This window comes from Ictalurus furcatus, chromosome 23 (assembly GCF_023375685.1).
Source record: "Ictalurus furcatus strain D&B chromosome 23, Billie_1.0, whole genome shotgun sequence".
Lineage (NCBI taxonomy): Eukaryota > Metazoa > Chordata > Actinopteri > Siluriformes > Ictaluridae > Ictalurus > Ictalurus furcatus.
In genome coordinates this window covers 8,451,079-8,470,280 of record NC_071277.1, presented here as the reverse complement: position 1 = coordinate 8,470,280, position 19,202 = coordinate 8,451,079, and the positions used below count along the sequence as shown (strand labels likewise).

Sequence of the window (19,202 nt, the reverse complement as noted above, 5' to 3'; positions counted from 1 at the left end):
TCACGCAAGAAAAACGAGCTTAAGTTCAAGGATGGAATCGAGTGTAGTTTTGCGCGAAGTCTGATTAGTGAGCTGCACCATTTCACTATTCAGTAAATTCTCCCATCTTTTGTCATTGTTTATGGTTTATTTTGCAATTATAGATCATGTTTTGTTTAACGTTTAAGATTAATCAAATGTTATCTGTATTCCACAATTTTAGGTACTACGCAAGGCCAAAACATTTCATTCAGCTCGCATTTTAAACTAATCTAGTGTATAAAATTTTACATTTAAATGTTGCACATTAATCAAATCAAGCCCAGGTTTGATTATTAATTGTCACTTCATTATTATTAGTTGTTATTTCAGCCAATCAGCAATCAAGAAGTGACTGAGAACCTGCCGGTGAATCTGATTCAAAAATGCAAAACGCCACGCCTTAAAATAAAATAAACAATCAACCAACTTCATTAAAGCATTTGAAAAATGAGCTTTACTCGAATTAAACGATATTACAAATGACTTTTATGTTCTTATTCTCTACAGTTACACAAGTTCTTATGAGGTGGGAATGAACTGAGGAATTATTATTATTATTATTATTTTTTAAGACTCACTGATCCAGGGGAAATATTTGGAGCAGCACTACAAATATCAGCTCTCCTGAACAAGCTGCTGAAGCGCTCCTGTGCACCTCTCGGTCTTCAATTTCCAATCAGCAGCCCTGTAATTCCACTAATTAGCCAGAGATTTGTTGACGACGCGACTGGATTACGGGGCGGACGACGCTTTCTGGTGTCTGAGCCCCCGTTGCCAAATGTTTACAGTAATCCACAGCCGTAATCGCTTGCCGTTTGCTAATTAAGAGCAGATAATTGTGGCTTGATTTAACGAGCGCATGGTGAGTGCTGACGAAGCGAAGTGTTGGAGAGAACGCAGCTGGAAAGAGAGAGAGAGAGGGGCAGACGAACAGGACAAGCAGTGAAATTTTTCCTCATACGTCCAAACAATTTCTGATTGATTAATTTTCTATAACAGCAGATCTGACAGTAGTGCAGATGCAAATCACGGTTTTATTTATAATTAACGCGCTCGTTCTAATACGTCATCGGTTCTATAGTAACGGCTCATTCACAGGGACTCGTACAGCGGACGCTCCACTTGAATGCACTAAAGAAAAAAAACACATGTATTACTGTTTATATGGTGAGGTTTTCTCTAAGGAGAGGTTTATTTAACATGCATGGAAGGAGTCTCCAGTTTCAGCACTTTGTAAGTCAGAGGTAAAGCTCTAACTAAGTTTTCCGACATCTTCAGGTCGGACGAGTTTACGCTTTATGGTTTCTCGGTAACGCTAGTTGGGGGCTGGTGAGGGAACAATGGTTGGTGTTTATAGCTGCTATAACGTAAGTGAGAACAGGAACGGACTTGCTTTATGGATGCTTTATAACTTTTTAAATGTAACTATAAACGGATAAAATAAAAAAAAGTATATGTTCTTTAATTAATAAAATAAAATCACTTTCAGTGTACTGCTGTGGTATCAGAGGAATAAAACTCTTCAGGAAGTACTGTTATGGGAAAATAATCAACTTCCTAACGTAACCGTGGGAACGGTTATCACGCCGACGTGGTGTTGATTATATACAGGACAACAGCGTGACACAATGTTTTATTACTTACTTACAGTTTAAATTCTACTACAATTGGACAAGAATGAACACATTTGAATGATTTTTTTTTCAATTAAAAAGAGGAAATTTAAATAGAAAAAATAAATCTCGTCCTGTATATCTTGACTGCTTGTACTATTTTAAAAGTTTTTTAAAAATAAATAAATAAAACAGAGCAGGAGTGTCTGTGGTTTTGGCTAATTGTTTGGGGTTATTTTTGCGGCACTATTCCGCTTTAAAGCAGACATTTACTCTTTGTTGAAGTCTGAGCTGAAGGGAAAAGCTCATGAGCAGGACTTTACACCTCCGAGTCCTTCATTCATTGTGTTCATTTCCAATAAATGTGCCAATTAAGAGCTAATTTTAGCAGCTCATTCAGGTTAGACTCAAATATAGCACCTTTCATTTGCGTGGATATGAATAATAAATGAACAGCTGAATGTACAGTCTGGAAATTCGGGCCTTATAGATCCAGCTTATGGGGTATCATCTACTAACGCTTTCTCTTCACGATGATCACGGTCACGTCGCTCCTGCATTAAGATTGTAAAATTACATAATGACACTAAACTGATGGATGAACCACAAACTGACAGAAAAAATAATACCACTTACTTCCCCGTATACGAATAATAATAATAATAAAAAAAACATTTCAAGACATAATTATAAAACGCAAAATGATCATAAATTCAACAAGGTGGAAATAAACACCCAGTTTAGACAGTTACATTCTATTGCTTCTATCAAAATCCAATCGCCGGATCTATACGAATAACGTTCTCTCAATTATTAAAGTAGACCCTGGGAGCGATTCATCACGCTGTCGGGTCCTCTAATGCCGTCATTAAAATGATGGACAACTGGAGGGCAACATCTGAAACCAACTGGGAGTCAAAACAAACGAGTGGAGGTACGAACACGAGGTTTGAGACGCGCAGAAGCCAGAGCGTGGAGCATAACGAGGGTCAGGGACAGAGGCAGGTACTCTAACTGGTCCTGTCCTCTCTTTACTGTTTTATTCTCCTAATGAAACTAATAAAGGGCTCGCTCTTGAACAACGACGATTAGAGAAGTCCAAAGAGCTTCTTTTTCCCTCTAGAAAAACGGCAGATAAACCCACCGACACGTGAATGTAGAATGATCGAGGGTCGCGTAGGTGTTTTGAATTCCCCGCTATTAACCGACACCTATGGAAGCTCCGCCTCCTTACCACATTTTCTCATTTGAAATATTTCGCTCCCATTATTCTGACTTATTGTAACTTATTTATGTTTCAAAGCTCTCATACATTTAGATTTACATGCATGCTAGGTCAAAAAAAACACTTTAACGTGCTTATCATTTAAACTGCAGCATTAGCAGTACAGGAAGTGAGTCTGGAATCACTAACGACTCGATTCAGCTGTTCAGAATCACTTCCTTCTTTTGGGAGTCGATAACTCCATTTGTCATGCGCTTTGATTTTTGAAACTTTGCCAAAGTTTTTACATTCACAAACAGCTCTATAACATACTACATGAAACGTAATACTAGAAAAACCATAATAGGTGCACTTTAATACTTACCAACCCGTTATACCAACTTACTAACTCATGACTAAGTAAGATGTTCATTCAATATTATCTCATTGTTAGTCGTAATGGCAAGTTACTACGTTGTAATAACCAGATAACAGTCTCTCTTAAAACTTTCGTCTCGATTGTGTCTCGAATTGAAAACTCGGACCTTACAGTCGAAAGTATTTAATAATCTAGAAAATCCAGACTGTAAAACGGCTCTCACAGTAGGTTTTAAAGGCATGACACGAGAGGGTTTTAAAATGCAAACACTGGCTGTAACAGGAAATCCGGTTAACATTAGTACTTAATAACGGTCTAAAATAGTCTATAAATACGTTATTTGAGACCCGGCGCTAATTTGATGCGGACGGATGGGGAAATTCGTCCGTTTTTATTTCTCAACTACACTACTGCAGCACCCAAAACATGTTGATTTAAACGTGGCGCGTCTGAATGTGACTCCCAGCAGCATTTCAAAATATTAGCACCCAAAATCAGTCTTCGATATTAATTCAAATGAGAGATTGAGAGTCTGTCGGATTTTCTAAGCCCCTGGTGGTTACCGTAAAATGCCGTATGTCTTGTGTATATACTCGCTCTGGTTTCTAGCTTATACAAGCCATTTGTAAAAGAAGTACTTTGAAAATGTACGTTAAACCTGAGATTTGCAGCTGGACTACAGTCAGAGCTTCTGTTATAGAAAACTAACCAACACCTTCTGACCAATCACAATCCAGAACTCAACACCAAGTTAAACTGATGCGACTGACTCCTCATGTTCAGTTTATATTCTACAGTATATATCTATTTCACACACACACACACACACACTGTGGTGTGCTCACTCCTCCACCTCCACACGACCTCTTAGCTGATTAACAAGCGCTTGCTGATTAGCGGCGTGTCTGTAGACGACCTGAGTGGTGGAGAGAGACGGTGAGAGAGGAGACGATCGTTAGCTCTCGGTGCATAAACAGTGATGAAGTGCAATACAAAGCTCGTCAATCCTTCCAGCCAATCGGAGCAGAGCAAGAGATGAGCGGTCGGTCGTAATGACTCGAATCAGGACATGGTAGAGGTGAGAACACACTCTAACACACTCACGCTAAGCGCTGCGTAGCTCATGCAGAAGTGTATAATCATACCTTGTGTAGATTTTACACTCGCGTTCACGCTCGGTGATTATATTGCATTGTTGAAGTTTAAACGTTTGTCAGTGATTAGCGTGGAAAAAGTAAGTGTTAAAGGGTTTTTTTAAACCCAGGGTTAGGGTCGTTCTCTCTCTCTCTCTCTCTCTCTCCAGCTGCTGACCTAGTTGGTAGGCGGCCTACAGTATTAGCATAGCAGGTATTTTAGCACAGAACAAGGCAAGAACAAAAAATGACACGTTTAATAAGTAAGTAGGACATCCAGAGCGTCTCGGGGTTCACCTTTGCTCATATGATTCCTGAATCTTTTATTCTAAAACTTTTTATTTTATTTTTTATAATAGGACAAAAAGAAAGCTGTCCACTTTTTACACAAACTTGACAACTTAGTAATTCTACGAGTCACAAACCCTGAAGTTAAAAGACCTATAGAAAAGACTTCTCAGAGGGCCGAGACAAAATATAATCTCAGGATAACGTACAGCTCTCGGAGCTCAGAAGACGGTAGACGTTGGGGAACGTTTCTTCGAGGAACCAGCAACGGTTACTGAGAGACCTACATCTGTCTTTCAGCCGAGTTTGAGAACCATTTGGAAGCAATTAATGGCATTTCATGATGAAGGGAAACAAAAAAAACAAAAAAAAGTGCATCAGACACATCAGAGAGAAGATCGTCATTACTGCAGGCATACAGACTGCGTCCTCGCTGAACCCTTTGAACGTCAATCTATACGTTGTTGTCCACCATGCCAACATACAAAGTGCCAGTTCTTCCAATGCTCTTAATGGAAAACAAGAGCTATTCATTTCCTTACAAACAGGTCCATTAGGGATGAGAGGGAGGTTCGGAAAAGGCTGCGTGTCGGCGCCGGGCTTTTGAAAGCTGTAGGTAGGAAAGGCCGTACCGATTAACAAGACGAGCATGCAGACTCTCTCTCTCTCTCTCTCTGACTCTCTATCTCTCTCTCTCTCCTCCCCATCTCTCTCTCTCCTCCATCTCTCTCTCTCTCTTCCCCATCTCTCTCACCACCCATCTCTCTCTCTCTCTCCCTCCTCCATCTCCCTTCCCCGTCTCTCTCTCTGTCTCTCTCTCCTCCCCATCTCTCTCCACCCATCTCTCTCTCTCCTCCATCTCTTTCTCTCTCTTCCCCATCTCTCTCACCACCCATCTCTCTCTCTCTCTCTCCCTCCTCCATCTCCCTTCCCCGTCTCTCTCTGTCTCTCTCTCCTCCCCATCTCTCTCTCTCACTCCCCGTGTCACTCTCTCTCTCTCCCCCATCTCTCTCTCTCTCTCTCTCTCCCCATCTCTCTCTCTGAGGTATAATTATCTTTTGGTGCTCTGCCACAGATGGTTCTCCTTGCTGGAGTTGAAGGAGAAAAGTGAACGAGTTCTTGTCTCAAATCAGCTCCAGATAAAAAGCGATTATGTTCTACATCATGTCGCGCTGGGATTTCTTCGTCATGCAAAGCAGTCGGTATGACAAGTTACGGAGAGACAAGGAAGAGCTGATGAAGTAACACAGACAGAGTAAGAGATAGAGATGCACAGCACGGACGTCCATTTAATGATAATTCAGCCATGTTATAATAACTCGGCTATTCCGTCGTAGGATAATTCACATCGTGTGTAAGCACTCTAAATTAGAAATGAGCACACTGATAAACTGGAGACTGCACAATACATAAAGTCACTTTCTTTGGAACCGAGGTGGGGTTTTTTTTTTAAAGTCTCATTGCCGTCACAGTAGCTTGAGTGTTTTTTAAATATTTTTATTTTATGTTAATAACACACACGCCTCTGGGAATGTTTGTGGCCGCATGTATTATGGATGGATCTCTTTCATTTCCTGTCCTTCAGTAGCAGATGAGACATCTAGTAAGGTAAAATACTTGGAGATCGAACGAACTCTCATCCCACTGGCTCTGATATCTGTGCAATCTCTACCAGATGATGATGATAATAATAATGAAGGAAATATTACAATAAAAAAATAGCAGCTCTGTTTTCATGATTGTTTCATATGCAACATTTATAATTCACTTCGGGGAGGAAAAAAGTTCATTCACTCACTTGAAAGCAAAAGGACGTGAGAAAGGAATCCGCTTCAACTTGATCAGATCTAGGTAAAGTAATATGGAGCTGAGGTTTCGCCGACTTCGGCAAGTCACGACGTGTTGATTCGAGATTTTCGCAATTCTATGCTAATTAGGTACGATGATAAAGCAAAAACACGAAGCGATCGGCTCGTACGATTCTTCGGACCGATACTACGGCACGTGTCGTATGACTAGAACTGGGCGATGTTACGATTATAATATTGATATCCTGATCAATTATGTCACAATACACTTCCCTGAGATATCACGCATATAGTCAAATCTTTTAATGAAAGTTTTTTTTTAATGATTTAAAGGTCTCTAAAAGCTGATAAATTTGCTGAAATGTTAAAGGAACGCTCGTCCAGATTTCTGTGACCTCTATGCAATGGTTAGGAGATTGTATAGTAACAGTGTGAGGTCTATATTTATTGATAGAGTCTTTATTAAAAACTTATACATTAGAGCACAGTGAAATTCTTTTCTTCGCATACCCCAGCATGTCAGGAAGTTGGGGTCAGAGTCCAGGGTCATGATACAGCGCCCCCTGGGGCAGAGAGGGTTAAGGGCCTTGCTCAAGGGCCCAACAGTGGCAGCTTGGCAGTGCTGGGGCTTGAACCCCCGACCTTCTGATCAGTAACCTGTGACTGAGCCTTAACCATCAAGCCACCAGTGCCACCACGTGATTATATTGCACTTAAAATGTTGAACCTAGTTCGCAACAATCCTCGTCCTGCGTTCACACGATTGACTAACGAAGCAACTTTGCGAGCGCTTGTTTTCCTCGTACGTACCGGACACCGAGCCATGATTTCAGCGACGTCTGAACACAGTATAATGTGGTGGGTGACTGTGGTTTAGGTGGTAGAGTGGGTTACTAATCGTAGGGTTGGCGGTTCGATTCCCAGTCCACGTGACTCCACGTGCTGAAGTGTCCTCAGGCAAGACACTGAACCCCAAGTTGCTTCCGATGGCAAGTTAGCACCTTGCATGGCAGCTCTTCTACCATTGGTGTGTGTGTGAATGGGTGAATGAGAACCAGTGTAAAGTGCTTGGGCAAAAGCGCTATGTAAGTGCAGACCATTTTACCATTTACGTGGTGACCGATAAATCCAAAACGATTGTCTGGAGCGATTCCTCGGACCGATCCTATGGAGCGTGTGGTGTGATGCGATGTTTCTTCAGTTCCTACCTGCAGTAAGTTCCCATCTACTGTTTTACGCTCAGCAATGGAAAAACTTACAATCCTGTCGTGTACGACCTCTCGTTAAACGTGTATACGTTGTGTAAAAGAAAGTCTTTTAATTCTGTATGCTGAATATACTGAGGAACGGAAATGTCTGCGAGACTGCAGTGCGGGATGAAGCACACACTGTTAAACAGCTGATTAAACACGTACTCTCTCTCCAGACTGACGGCGGTCAAAAGCTCGTTCTGCTGTTTGATCCGTCCAGCCAGACTCTGGTTAGCAGCCCTGATAAAGATAAAAAAAAAAAAAGTTAGTTTCTTGACAAGTCCACCATTTAACCAAGTGTTAACTTTTCTTTATTATTTTTGGATATGTTGGTGTTTAAAAACAAATAAAAAATTGTATCAAAGAGCCAGTAACAGACATAACGATCACATAAACAAGCTCCAAGTGCTTAAAGGATTTGTAGAAAACACGAAAGAACAAAACAAGGTTCAAGGCGAAGAAGTGGCGTTAGACTGGTCTCACGGAAAAATCCGGAAACTCTGCGTCTCTGAGAGAAATGGTGAATAAACACAACAGACGTAGCGTGTTCTCACATCATGTTCATTACACCTTCTGCAGAGAAGCACAGAAGAGGAGTTTTCACGTTTTCGCTCGGCTCTGACGGTATCATTACACTCCAGCGCCATTCAGCCTGGAGAAGTGCGAGTAAATGTTGTTCAGGTCGGAAGGAGAAGAACGAGGACGATAATCCAGCATCGCTAAACAGCACGGAACAACAGCCATCACGGCCTCGGGGGCTTTCATCACAACTGATTGTGTCCTGATTGAGCTTAAATTACAAATCAAATACTGCAGCTGTAATCAGGGGGGGGAGGGGAGAGAGAGAGGGAAAGAGAAAGACCGAGAGTGAAGCAGAGAAAACGAAAAGGACAAAGAGAACTTAAAGGATAGCGAGAACTTGAACAAAAGAGAGAGAAGTTAACGGACAAGACAGACAGAAAGAGAGAAAGTAAACTTAGAGAATGAGAGAGAGAGAATCTGAGGAACATTGCTTCGCAATGTAAAACCTTTTAGCATGCCAATAAACCTACTTGGATCTTGTATCTAGAAAGAGGGAGGGATGGGGGGGACAGAGAACTTGAAGAATGAGAGAGAGAATCTAAAGACTGAGAGAACGTAAACGTGAGAGAGCTTGTCTGTGTGATGTTTGTTTTGTAAGGAATAAGACGCTGCGTGTCGTGCTGTTACAGGAAAATAATCAGCGAAAGAGTGGTGTGATGAAGCAGAGATACTCGGACCAACCTGATGTTTATCTTCCTGTAACAGCACGTCCTGAAGCGTTTTATTCCTCTTACAATTTTTAATTCATTCATTGGAAAAAAAAAAAAGACATGCTACTTTTTATCCATTTACAGTTACATTTTATGTTGTAGCATGTCCACAAAACAAGATTGTCGTGCTTCAAGTGTAAGCTCCTCTGACCTGAAGATGCCAGAGCACAGAAAAATAGCGCTGTGTGTGTGTGATACAGTTACGGTGCTTACTTGTGCTCAGTGATCCAGAGGTTGATGTTGGTCACCAGCTGTTCTCTCTCCTGATGGAGGTGAGCGTTTTCTGTCTGGGTTTCCTCCAGATTCCTTTTCAGCCGCTGCAGCTGTGTGTGTGAGGAACAACAGGTCAAAATCACACACACACATTTCTAAAGATCGAACCTTGACGACTTGGGTAAATACCTTAAGATTTTTTTTTCTAAAATAAGGTATCCACAAAACAACTTCGAAATGAATTCTGAATCATTTATTACTTTATTTATTACACAGGCGGGAATGTTCGTTCCTCGCGTCTTTATAAAGTCATATTAAAGCTAAAATGAAACTATAACCTGCTATTAAATGATAGATATAGAAAAAAACCCCACTGCAATTAATATTCTTTTGGTTTTGTTTCTACATTTTAACCTGCCAATGAGAGAAGTTTACACTTTCCTCTGTGAGAGAGAGAGAGAGAGGGACAGACAGAGAGGGAGGGAGAGAGAGAGAGGGACAGACAGAGAGGGAGAGAGAGGGACAGACAGAGAGAGGGACAGACAGAGAGAGGGACAGACACAGGGAGAGAGAGGGACAGACACAGAGAGAAAGACAGAGAGAGAGAGGGACAGACAGACAGAGAGAGAGGGACAGACAGAGAAAGAGAGACAGAGAGAGAGGTACAGACAGACAGAGAGAGAGAGTGACAGACAGAGGGAGAGAGGGACAGAGAGAGAGGGACAGACAGACAGAGAGAGAGAGGGACAGACAGAGGGACAGAGAGAGAGAGAGACAGAGAGAGAGGGACAGACAGACAGAGGGAGAGAGGGACAGAGAGAGAGAGACAGACAGAGAGAGAGAGAGAGAGAGAGGGACAGACAGAGAGAGAGAGAGAGAGAGAGAGGGACAGACAGAGAGAGAGAGACAGAGAGAGAGGGACAGACAGACAGACAGAGAGAGGGACAGAGAGAGAGAGAGACAGAGGGAGAGGGACAGACAGACAGAGAGAGAGAGGGACAGAGAGAGAGAGACAGAGAGAGAGGGACAGACAGAGAGAGAGAGAGAGAGAGAGAGTGACTCTTTATATCTGCTATAATATGGTAGTGAGATTGTTTTGTGAACATTGTTAAATGTACGATGTGATTTTCTTTAGTTAATAACAATTGTAAGCGTCGCTGTGGTATAAGAGGAATAAAACGCTTCGGGACGCACTATAACAGGAAAATAATCAGCGTGAGGGTGGCAACAGTAACTCCGTACCACTGTTGATTATTTTGCTGTAACAGCACGACACTGAGACGCCGAGCATGTCGTTCCTTACACACGGGGGTCAGTATGAAAACGTTTCCGGTAATCACATCACCCTGTAGTCATTTAAAATTGGAATTATTCGCCTGTTTAGTGACGTCACAAACTGAGCTCATCCGTAGCCCTGCCCCAGCCCCGTAGCCCCACCCCCGTTTTATTTATACAGAAAACTGTATATGAAAGTGTGTTTTAACAGGGGAACAAAAATAAAGTGACAAACATGACCTCGGTCTGTTTTATACAGTATAATCCTCCTCGAGGAAGAGTTTAACCCCCCCCCCCCAAAAAAAAACCAATAAAAACACTCCGAGTGCGCGTGCGTGCACGCACACACACACACACACACACACACACACACACACACACACACACACAGCCTTAACCTTTCATTCAGTGTTAGCTAACTATCATGTACAAGTCAAAATGGTGAAATGTGGCAGAATAAACATGTTTTTTTATTTTATTTTATTATAAAAGTAGTCTAGATGGCAAACCAAATTCCTCCCACACACACACACACACCTGCGTCAGGAATCTGCTCTCATCTTTCTCTCCTTCCCCACAATCGCTGTTTCCCTCTACACGTGATTAATTGATTCAGTATGCCGAGAGAGACGCCTGCAGCTTTCCCACGTCTTGTGTTTACTACATTATTACGCTTTACGCTGCTCCCGCGCTCTCGACGGGACACACCTCTAATCATGTGACTTCAATTACACGTCCCTTCATCCCCTTCTTAGTTTTGTGGGAGCCAACGTTTTACTCTCACAACATGAAAAAGAGGGATTTTCTTTTTCTGTCCAAAAGAGTGGGGGTAAAAAAAGAAAAAAAAAAAAAGACAGGGAGCGAGACGCTAAAGCGAAAGCAGACCTCTTGGATCGCTCACGCTAATGTGTTACAAATGCGTCTGGAGGCCGCAGCTCTCGGGATGGTGTTTATGAGCGGACGAGCAGCCGAAATAAACACGGGCATAAAAACGCAACGTGAGCGCTGGAGTGAACGTGCAGAGCACGAGACGGATGAATGCAAACACCTCAGCGAGGGGGTAAATAGTTACGGATCAGAGAGAGAGCGATACGTAATGAGCATTGTGTGTTGATTGAGGGAGAACAAGAGAGAGAGTTACTGAGGGAGAAAGAGGGAAAGAAAACAGACAAAGCGAGAGAGAGGGACATAGACGGGGGGGAAAAAGAAAGAAACTCTATGGTGAAAGAGAGAGAAAGGTATGAAGTTTTAGTTAATCGTGAGAAAGAAGAGAGAATAGAAGGAGAAAGGAGGGAAGAGAAAAAGAGAAGGTGAGACTAGTGAAAGAAAGACAGAGAAAGAGGGGAAATGACAGAAGTTGGGGAAGAAAGAGAGGAGTATAGAGAGAATGAGAAAGAGAGGGAGAGAGGAATAAAGTACATAAAGTTTTAGTTAATCATGAGAGAAGAGAGAATAGAAAGAGAGAGACTGAGAAAGAGGGGAAATGAGAGAAAGAGGATGAAAGACAGAAGAGAGAGTGGGAGAAAGGACATGAGAGGGGGAGGGCAAAGGAAAGAAAAGAGATGCAGAGACAGAAAGAAAGCAGAGAGCAAGACAAAGTGACTTTCTATTTTATTAAGAGAGAGAAAGCGTGACAGAGACGGAAAGAAAAGAGATGGAGAGAGAGAGAAAGAAAAGATGGACGAAAGCAAAGAGCAATAAATAAAATGATAAAGGAGGGTGCAGAAATGTGACACTTAATGCAGGAAAGAAAAGATTAGTTCATTTAAAAATCTTTTCCAATACTGAACTCGAGCATCGATATCTGTATTCCTTCCGTATCTGTATCCCTACTCCCGTATCCTTACTCCCCCCGTATCCCTACTCCCGTATCTTACTCCCCTCGTATCCCTACTCCCGTATCCTTACTCCCCCCGTATCCCTACTCCCGTATCTTACTCCCCCCGTATCCCTACTCCCATATCTTACTCCCCCCGTATCCTTACTCCCCCCGTATCCCTACTCCTGTATCCTTAATCCCCCCGTATCCCTACTCCCGTATCCTTACTCCCCCCGTATCCCTACTCCCCCCATCCCTACTCCCGTATCCTTAATCCCCCCGTATCCCTACTCCCGTATCCTTACTCCCCCGTATCCCTACTCCCGTATCCTTACTTCCCCCCATCCCTACTCCCATATCCTTACTCCCCCTCTATCCCTACTCCCCCTGTATCCCTACTCCCGCATCCTTACTCCCCCCCGCATCCCTACTCCCGTATCCCTACTCCCCCCTTATCCCTACTCCCCCCGTATCCCTACTCCCGTATCCTTACTCCCCCGTATCCCTACTCCCGTATCCTTACTCCCCCCCGTATCCCTACTCCCGTATCTTACTCCCCCCGTATCCCTACTACCGTATCTTACTCTCCCTGTATCCCTACTCCCGTATCCTTAATCCCCCCATTTCCCTACTCCCGTATCTTACTCCCCCCGTATCCCTACTCCCGTATCTTACTCCCCCCGTATCCCTACTCCCGTATCTTACTCCCCCCGTATCCCTACTCCCGTATCCCTACTCCCGTATCCTTAATCCCCCCGTATCCCTACTCCCGTATCCTTACTCCCCCCGTATCCCTACTCCCGTATCCTTACTCCCCCCGTATCCCTACTCCCGTATCCTTACTCCCCCGTATCCTTACTCCCCCGTATCCCTACTCCCGTATCCTTACTCCCCCCCGTATCCCTACTCCCATATCCTTACTCCCCCCGTATCCTTACTCGGCCCCGTATCCCTACTCCCGTATCCTTACTCCCCCCGTATCCCTACTCCCGTATCCTTACTCCCCCCCATCCCTACTCCCGTATCCTTACTCCCCCCCATCCCTACTCCCATATCCTTACTCCCCCTCGTATCCCTACTCCCCCCGTATCCCTACTCCCGTATCCTTACTCCCCCCGTATCCCTACTCCTGTATCCTTACTCCCCCCCGTATCCCTACTCCCGTATCCTTACTCCCCCCGTATCCTTACTCGCCCCCGTATCCCTACTCCCGTATCCTTACTCCCCCCGTATCCCTACTCCTGTATCCTTACTCCCCCCCATCCCTACTCCCATATCCTTACTCCCCCTTGTATCCCTACTCCCCCCATATCCCTACTCCCCCCCCGTATCCCTACTCCCCCTGTATCCCTACTCCCATATCCTTACTCCCCCCCGTATCCTTACTCCCCCCGTATACCCTACTCCTGTATCCTTCCCCCCCCGCCGTATCCCTACTCCCGTATCTTACTCCCCCATATCCCTACTCCCGTATCTTACTCCCCCTGTATCCCTACTCCCGTATCTTACTCACCCCGTATCCCTACTCCCCCCATATCCCTACTCCCCCTGTATCCCTACTCCCATATCCTTACTCCCCCCCATCCCTTACTCCCATATCCTTACTCCCCCCCGTATCCTTACTCCCCCCGTATACCCTACTCCTGTATCCTTACTCCCCCCCGTATCCCTACTCCCGTATCTTACTCCCCCATATCCCTACTCCCGTATCTTACTCCCCCTGTATCCCTACTCCCGTATCCTTACTTCCCCCCATCCCTACTCCCATATCCTTACTCCCCCTCTATCCCTACTCCCCCTGTATCCCTACTCCCGCATCCTTACTCCCCCCCGCATCCCTACTCCCGTATCCCTACTCCCCCTTATCCCTACTCCCCCCGTATCCCTACTCCCCCTGTATCCCTACTCCCGTATCCTTACTCCCCCGTATCCCTACTCCCGTATCCTTACTCCCCCCCGTATCCCTACTCCCGTATCTTACTCCCCCCGTATCCCTACTCCCGTATCTTACTCCCCCCGTATCCCTACTCCCGTATCCTTACTCCCCCCCGTATCCCTACTCCCATATCCTTACTCCCCCCGTATCCTTACTCGGCCCCGTATCCCTACTCCCGTATCCTTACTCCCCCCGTATCCCTACTCCCGTATCCTTACTCCCCCCCATCCCTACTCCCGTATCCTTACTCCCCCCCATCCCTACTCCCATATCCTTACTCCCCCTCGTATCCCTACTCCCCCCGTATCCCTACTCCCCCCGTATCCCTACTCCCGTATCCTTACTCCCCCCGTATCCCTACTCCCGTATCCTTACTCCCCCGTATCCCTACTCCCGTATCCTTACTCCCCCCCGTATCCCTACTCCCGTATCCTTACTCCCCCCGTATCCTTACTCGCCCCCGTATCCCTACTCCCGTATCCTTACTCCCCCCGTATCCCTACTCCCGTATCCTTACTCCCCCCCATCCCTACTCCCATATCCTTACTCCCCCTTGTATCCCTACTCCCCCCGTATCCCTACTCCCCCCCGTATCCCTACTCCCCCTGTATCCCTACTCCCATATCCTTACTCCCCCCCGTATCCTTACTCCCCCCGTATACCCTACTCCTGTATCCTTACTCCCCCCCGTATCCCTACTCCCGTATCTTACTCCCCCATATCCCTACTCCCGTATCTTACTCCCCCTGTATCCCTACTCCCGTATCTTACTCACCCCGTATCCCTACTCCCCCCATATCCCTACTCCCCCTGTATCCCTACTCCCATATCCTTACTCCCCCCCGTATCCCTAATCCCGTATCCTTACTCCCCCCGTATCCCTACTCCCGTATCCTTACTCCCCCCCGTATCCTTACTCCCCTCGTATCCCTACTCCCGTATCCTTAATCCCCCCGTATCCCTACTCCCGTATCTTACTCCCCCCGTATCCCTACTCCCGTATCTTACTCCCCCCGTATCCCTACTCCCGTATCCTTACTCCCCCCGTATCCCTACTCCCGTATCCTTACTCCCCCGTATCCCTACTCCCGTATCCTTACTCCCCCCCATCCCTACTCCCATATCCTTACTCCCCCTCGTATCCCTACTCCCCCTCGTATCCTTACTCCCCCCGTATCCCTACTCCCGTATCCTTACTCCCCCGTATCCCTACTCCCGTATCTTACTCCCCCTGTATCCCTACTCCCGTATCTTACTCCCCCCGTATCCCTACTCCCGTATCCCTACTCCCCCCATATCCCTACTCCCCCTGTATCCCTACTCCCGTATCCTTACTCCCCCCGTATCCCTACTCCCGTATCCTTACTCCCCCCCGTATCCCTACTCCAGTATCCTTACTTCCCCCTGTATCCCTACTCCCGTATCCGTACTCCCCCCGTATCCGTACTCGCCCCGTATCCCTACTCCTGTATCCGTACTCCTCTCGGAATTGGTACTCCCCCCGTATCCGCACTCCTCCAGTATCCGCACTCCTCCAGTATCCGTACTCCCCCCGTATCCCTACTCCCTTATCCGTACTCCTCCCGTATCCCTACTCCCGTATCTGTACTCCTCCCATATCCGCACTCCTCCCGGAATCGGTACTCCTCCCGTATCCGTACCCCCCCACCGTATCCGCACTCCTCCCGGAATCGGTACTCCTCCCATATCCGTACCCCCCGTATCCGCACTCCACCCGTATCCGTACCCCTCCCGGAATCGGTACTCCTCCCGTATCCGTAGTCCCCCCATATTACACTATAAATATAATAAACATAAAAAGTATTAATAGAATAAAATCAAGATAATAAAAAGATAAAAACAGACAAATCTCTGTATCTGGAATTCTTTCCAGTTCTAAAAATACATTTCTTTTCCAAAATCCAGTTGGTGTTGGTTACAGGATCTGAGATCTGATACCGATATCCGATCCACAGTTGTATATTAAAAACTGGTATTGGACCGATCCTGGGAATCGGATCAGTGCCGTCTCTAAAAGGGAACAACAGTAAATATGTTTATATGCTAAATACGGATAATATGTTTATTACACAGGAAGTGTGTGTGTGTCTGTCGCAGCACACTCTCTCCCTCTCTGCTCTCGCTCTCCACTCTCTCTGTGCTCTCTCCACTCGCTCTCGCCTCTCTCCGTGCTCTCTCCTTCCACTCTCTCCGTGCTCTCTCCACTCTCTCTCTTCCCGCTCTCGCTCTCTCCGCTCTCACTCTTCCCACTCTCTCTCCGTTCTTGCTCTCTCTCTGCATTCTCTCCACTCTCGCTCTCCACACTCTCTCTGCTCTCTCTAGTCTCTCTCTCTGTGCTCTCTCCAGTCTCTCTCTAGTCTCTTTCTCTGTGTCTCTCTAGTCTCTCTCTCTGTGCTTTCTCCAGTCTCTCTCTCTGTGCTCTCTCCAGTCTCTCTCTCTGTGCTCTCTCTGGGGCAATCTTAGTGACAGTAATTACTAGTCATAAAAAAGCTCATTTAAAATGAACATCTCTGCTTGGCCTTGATGGGGAAAATATAAATAGGCGAGAAGTACAGATGTTGTGATTAGACCCAAATTGCACAGCCTTCCTTTGTTTCTTTGTGTGTGTGTGTTTGTGCACGTGTGTCAGTCAGAGTGAACAATGGGAGTTTTACAAAACCAAGGCGGGAATAATTTCCCAGTGCCAGAGTGCAGCGGGCCTCTTCACTAGCCGGGACACTCGCTGCTTAACATTTAGATTGTTTCTCTTAATAGGAGGTGGAGTGACACTGTGTGGGTGGGTGTGTGTGTGTGTGTGTTAAACCAGGGATTGATATCAGATTCCAGAACATTGTGCAGGTATCATCAAGAAGAAAAGCGAGCCGTGTTCAGTGTGTACATGTTTGAGTTCAACTACGGATGAGTCATTTTGCAAACGATTCGAATCGTTACAGAGTCGACTCTTATAGATCCTGTGATACGGTACATTTGCTGAAAATTCATCAGCAGTATCCACGATTCTCAAAAGCGTTTTTAACCGTAATAACAAGTGCATTTAATGAATCTTAACAACTCCTGCCTTGATAACTGTTGTCATGTGTGGGCGTGGCCTGTCCAGCATTTCATTTTTAGATCTGGTGAGAAACGGCAGTAGCTATATTTACTATATTTATATAGCGATATGCTAGCTTCATTCAGATCAGCAGAGGCACCAAGAAGCTCTGCTACTTCCTTTCAAGCTTTATATTTTCTTTGTAATGTCTCCATGCGCGTTTAATGAGAGGTTATATATGACGGGGAAAGATCAAAACATGTTTTTTCTTCCTTTTTTTGCATCAGACAGTAATCGCAGGTAGGATATAAAAAAAAAAAACTGGTTGGACTACGCATGCTATAAGATTAGACAGAGGAATCGTTTGTTTTGGAATCGTCACTGTACAGCATCATGCATCCTGTTTCGAGTAGAATTGACAAAATCGTGATCTCTACGCTGATGAAAATGAACGCTCGCCCGTCACTTGCGAGTGTGAACGTAGGTTCAGACTCATCAATTGGACGAACAGATATGAAAGCACCCCAAGCAACAAGAATATATATCTAGGTAGCAATATATGCAGTATTATTATTGCTCATAAAGGCGTTTGTTGGCCACATGGAGGTGTGATCAAATCGTTAACAAACATGGACGTTGTTTGTGCGCCAAAATACACTCGAGCTCGAACCGACTCTGTTCTGTGACACGACTGAAGACTGAACCTGCACAGCTCTTCTAGGATTCATTTCTCTCCGTGGTAAATAATATTAGCCAGTCTGTTAGAAGAGCTTTGCATGGGAAGGGTGGGGTGTTTTTTTTTAATGATTCCCCCTCCTCACTCCCAGTCTGCAGTCTACCGTTCACACAGAGACATTTAATAAAGGCAGGAGCAGTAATCGGACCGCCCGTGCCATCATCCCGCACCAACACCTGCCCCGCTGTTTGACAGCTTATTCTGCCATCGCAAAATGGCTCCCCCCCCTCCTCCTCCTCCTCCCCGCATCTCTTCCTGCTTAATAACCAAAGGCAATAACTGCGTTTCTGTGTGCACGACTACACAGAGAGAGTCGGCACGCCGAAACAGTAAGAGATTAAAGAGCAGCGATTATGAGAAAAGAGAAGTTGTCAGAGAATCACGTACACGTGCCACGGTTCACGTCGATGTTTCAATTATAAGCACGTATTACAGAGCGAGAGCTTTCGAGAAGCCTGTCTCGTGCATGTCAGAAACACAGGGGAGGAGGCTGAGCTGTTTTGTTTGTATATTCCGTTTATTATGGCGCTCTTCCTTGTCACACACACACACACGGTGTTACACGAGACACGCTCGCCCAGTGTGTTTCCACGGCCTCGTGCAGAGATCTGGAGAGAGATATTCAAATAAGAGTTCCAATCATCTCTGTCTCGCACACAGACAGGTGAATTAATCAATCTGGACATCAGGGTGTTCCTCCTTTGTGTAGCCGCTGTGCACGTTCACAACCCGATCAGATATATTTACATATGTGTTACGCAATAGCTAAAACAGTCATTTATTCATCGGTCAGTCATTACGCGGCGTTTTAAATAAACAAAATTAGTGATTCAGTAGTGTATCAGCGTCTGAATCAGATCACGGTTTTTCCTGCGTTCTTGGGTATCGTGATTATCCACGTAGTAACGCTTCAGCGGTGAAACCCATTTAGTGTAAATCAGATTCCTTAAACAACTTCAGGGGTCCACGTTACACTCGGTCGTTTCCTGCGTCTTGTATCAGGACCGGATCGTGAGATTTGCGTTTACGCTTGCAGTCGAACGCATCAGATTAGCATTCGCATCAGACATCACATCACATCGTAGTATCCTAATACATGAAGTCATAACTGAGCGTGCTCTGCAAGTCCATCCCAATACAAAATCCAGCAAAGTCTGCAATATTTCGAGAAGCTCGCAATTTG

At 45.2% G+C, this 19,202-nt stretch overlaps 1 protein-coding gene across 3 annotated transcripts in view; it reads right to left on the bottom strand.

Moving 5' to 3' along the window:
- The window catches only part of LOC128599865 (trichohyalin-like), a 123,809-nt gene that overhangs the window by 11,161 nt on the left and 93,446 nt on the right, over positions 1-19,202 (bottom strand). For all 3 annotated transcript variants that reach the window (XM_053611878.1, XM_053611880.1, XM_053611881.1), the window contains 2 exons: positions 9,202-9,311; positions 7,862-7,936 (listed from right to left, as the gene is read on the bottom strand). In XM_053611878.1, the coding sequence (XP_053467853.1) occupies positions 7,862-7,936; positions 9,202-9,311 (185 nt within the window). The remainder of the gene's footprint in view (positions 1-7,861; positions 7,937-9,201; positions 9,312-19,202) is intronic.